General features: G+C 37.2%; 1 protein-coding gene across 1 annotated transcript; it reads right to left on the bottom strand.

Annotated features, from left to right (window-relative positions):
- LOC309500226 (extracellular superoxide dismutase [Cu-Zn]-like) lies at positions 1 to 2,281 on the bottom strand. Its single transcript, XM_082171796.1, has 2 exons — positions 1,919 to 2,281; positions 1 to 722 (listed from the first exon to the last, which is right to left on the bottom strand). Exon 2 carries the CDS (start codon positions 705 to 707, stop codon positions 69 to 71), a length of 639 nt encoding a protein of 212 aa, XP_082027922.1. The 5' UTR covers positions 708 to 722; positions 1,919 to 2,281; the 3' UTR covers positions 1 to 68.
- Positions 2,282 to 2,787: the final 506 nt, after the last annotated feature.

The following is a 2,787-nucleotide window of genomic DNA, read 5'->3' as shown; positions in this document are numbered from 1 at the left end:
TTCATTTTATGAAATATACTTTAATGTAGGACACATACAAAGAATACACAAGGAAAATCATGATTATCCTATTTGAATCTACCTCCACATTTTTCCTTGGGGGGCACTTCAGTCTTCTGCCACAGACTTGGAGTAGTAATACCAATCACACCCAAAGCAATTATCTGTCCAGCACTCTCCTCATCTGAATCCATTCCCGGATCATCCTCCTTCTCATGAACCACCACCGCACGTCCCAGAATGGAATAAGGCCCAAAGAGCTTGGCGTCTGGAAGCGTCAGGGACTGCCTTATAACTCCTTGCTTGGAAGCAAAGTTGCCCAGGTCTCCAGGAGGGTGGTCAACGCCGTTTGGATTGTAATGAGGACCAACAGTGATGCTGCCTTGACTCAGGTCTCCATACCGATGGACGTGCATGGCACGCTCTTGATGATCGTTGGCAGGCAAACCACGGAGGTTGATTTTCACTTCTAAATCTCCATTGGGGAAGAGCTGCTTGAAGAGGATTTGCCCAAAGATCTTTGGCTGGTTACGTGGCAAATTGGGGCTGGGAGTTACTTCACAAGTGGCATAGATTGTGTTGTCGAACTCCACGACTTCCGGCTGTGGAGCTTCGGCAGGCAAACAAACTGGATCTTTGGAGAACTCTCCTCCTTGTATATGCAGCACCAGCAATATCAGAGGGAATATTAGGATGATTTTCTCCATGTTGATCTTTAAAGCCTACAATGAAGAGTGGATTCAGTGAAATCATGCCGTTTGGTTTAAGAATGTAATATTTTTTGATAAAAGGTCAATGCTTTGTTGCAGGGAGCTTTGAGAATGGAAGTTGCATTAGGTAAAATAGCACAACCAGATTAGTTTGCAACGGAAAACCATATCCCAGACAGCAACATAGTGTCGGCCCACATCTGGGCCGTGTGTAATCCATGTGTACCAGATGTGGGCTGGATCTGGGCCGACACCATGTTGCTGTCTGGAAAACTCTATAATTTTTGCATTGCTATGTACCCTTGTGAAAAAAAAAGCACTTATTGGCATTGGATGTGTACCTGTAGTATCTTGAAAATACAATAATAATAATAATAAAAAACCCTGTAGGTCCACTTGCAGATAATAACATTGATGAATTATAAAAAGCCACTAAAGTGTCACACCTGCCAGCCAAAGTGCTTATGATATATACACACAAACATGAACAAACCAATGACATACAGGTGGATGTAATGCAGGCAAAGGTTTATGGAAATGGAAAAGGTCTAGGGAGAAGTGCCCTCTGGTGGCTATCATAGCGCTTCTGCTGGCAGGAGAGACATTAAGTACATGTACACAAAAAAAAGAAGAAAAAAAAAGTAATGTCAAACTAAGAGTTTTACTTTAAAAGTACATTATGTTTTTAAGTAGACTTGCTATTCAATATTAAATATAAAGTTCATGTTTCATTGCATGTATATTTTTAAATGCATTACATAAGATGAAATATAAATTGTATTAAAATATATTTTAGTTGACCATAAATGCACAGTAAATATCAGTACATTCAGCAGTGCACTTTAACCATATTTCAAAGACAATACAAGTAATTATGAAATGGATTACAAATAAAGATGTACTTCAGTCAAACAAAGGACTGCTTAATTTACATTTAAAATATGCATAAACATGCAATTAAGTCTGAAAACTACATTACATTCTTGCACTTAAGTATATATTTTTTTATAGGTTTAATTTCAATAATATGCACTCTTCTTTAAAGCATGCTAAAGTGTACTTCTTCACAAGGACAGGTAAAATAAAAGACAATATCTATACTTTTGCTTTAACTTTTTTTTTGTTGTAACCTACTAAATCAAGTCAGTTGATGGAGAAAATGGAATGGAGAAAAAAAACACAAGCCTAAAACAGCAAAGGTGCATCACCGTATAGCTGAAAAGTTGTCTTCAATCCGTGTGGAGCCTGAATATTGCAGTCACAAAAATACTACAACACTTAATCTGTGTGCAGTCCTGACCTGGGGTTGAGAGAATGTTCCTTTGCAATCACACTTTTGGCTGCTCTTTTAGGAACTCATGTTGAGCTACAAGTTAACCATGATAGTCTGTTAGTCACTAATTAAGTTCACCTGTGTTTCATTTAGCTCCCTTTGTTTGCCTGTTTATATATAGCACTCAGTTTATTCAGTTCTTTGTCTTGCATTGCACAATGTGTTCTCCAGTGTAGATTATGTCCATTGTTTTGTGTTTATTAAAAGAAGTACTGCCATAGATTCCTCTTCTCTTCATTTGTTGGCTCATTTGTGACTCATTAATTCTTAGTGTACAATTCCACTTGACGTTCATGCTTGACACCACTTCTTATAGCAGATATTCATCTCACATAAGTGAATAGCAGACAGTTCTTCTTTTTCAAGAAACCATTTCTACAGACTCTGATGTACCAAGCCTGACAATTACACATGCAATTGGACTGTTATTTAATTGTCTTTGAAGGCAGAAGTAAACATTTCTAAGGGAATGATTCTTCTATGGCATCGATGTTAAAATCGATTGATTGAATGCAGGTAAGGTGGGACACTTTTTGTTAAACGTGTCATTTAGATTCAGTACCTAGATGTTTATTTCTTTTTACTACTTTTGTTAACTTTAAGGTCCGACTTTAATATTTCATTTTGAATAGAGTTGATATGTGTTATTTGCAAGGTATATACCAATAAACATTTTGAGATCATGCACTCCAGACAAATTTCTTTTCAGGTAATGTGACCCATCCCTAATTTATCAAAAATGAT

This window comes from Leuciscus leuciscus (assembly GCF_965113295.1).
Source record: "Leuciscus leuciscus genome assembly, chromosome: 6".
Lineage (NCBI taxonomy): Eukaryota > Metazoa > Chordata > Actinopteri > Cypriniformes > Leuciscidae > Leuciscus > Leuciscus leuciscus.
Note: the sequence above shows the minus strand (reverse complement) of the source record. Positions and strands in the feature narration are given on the sequence as shown.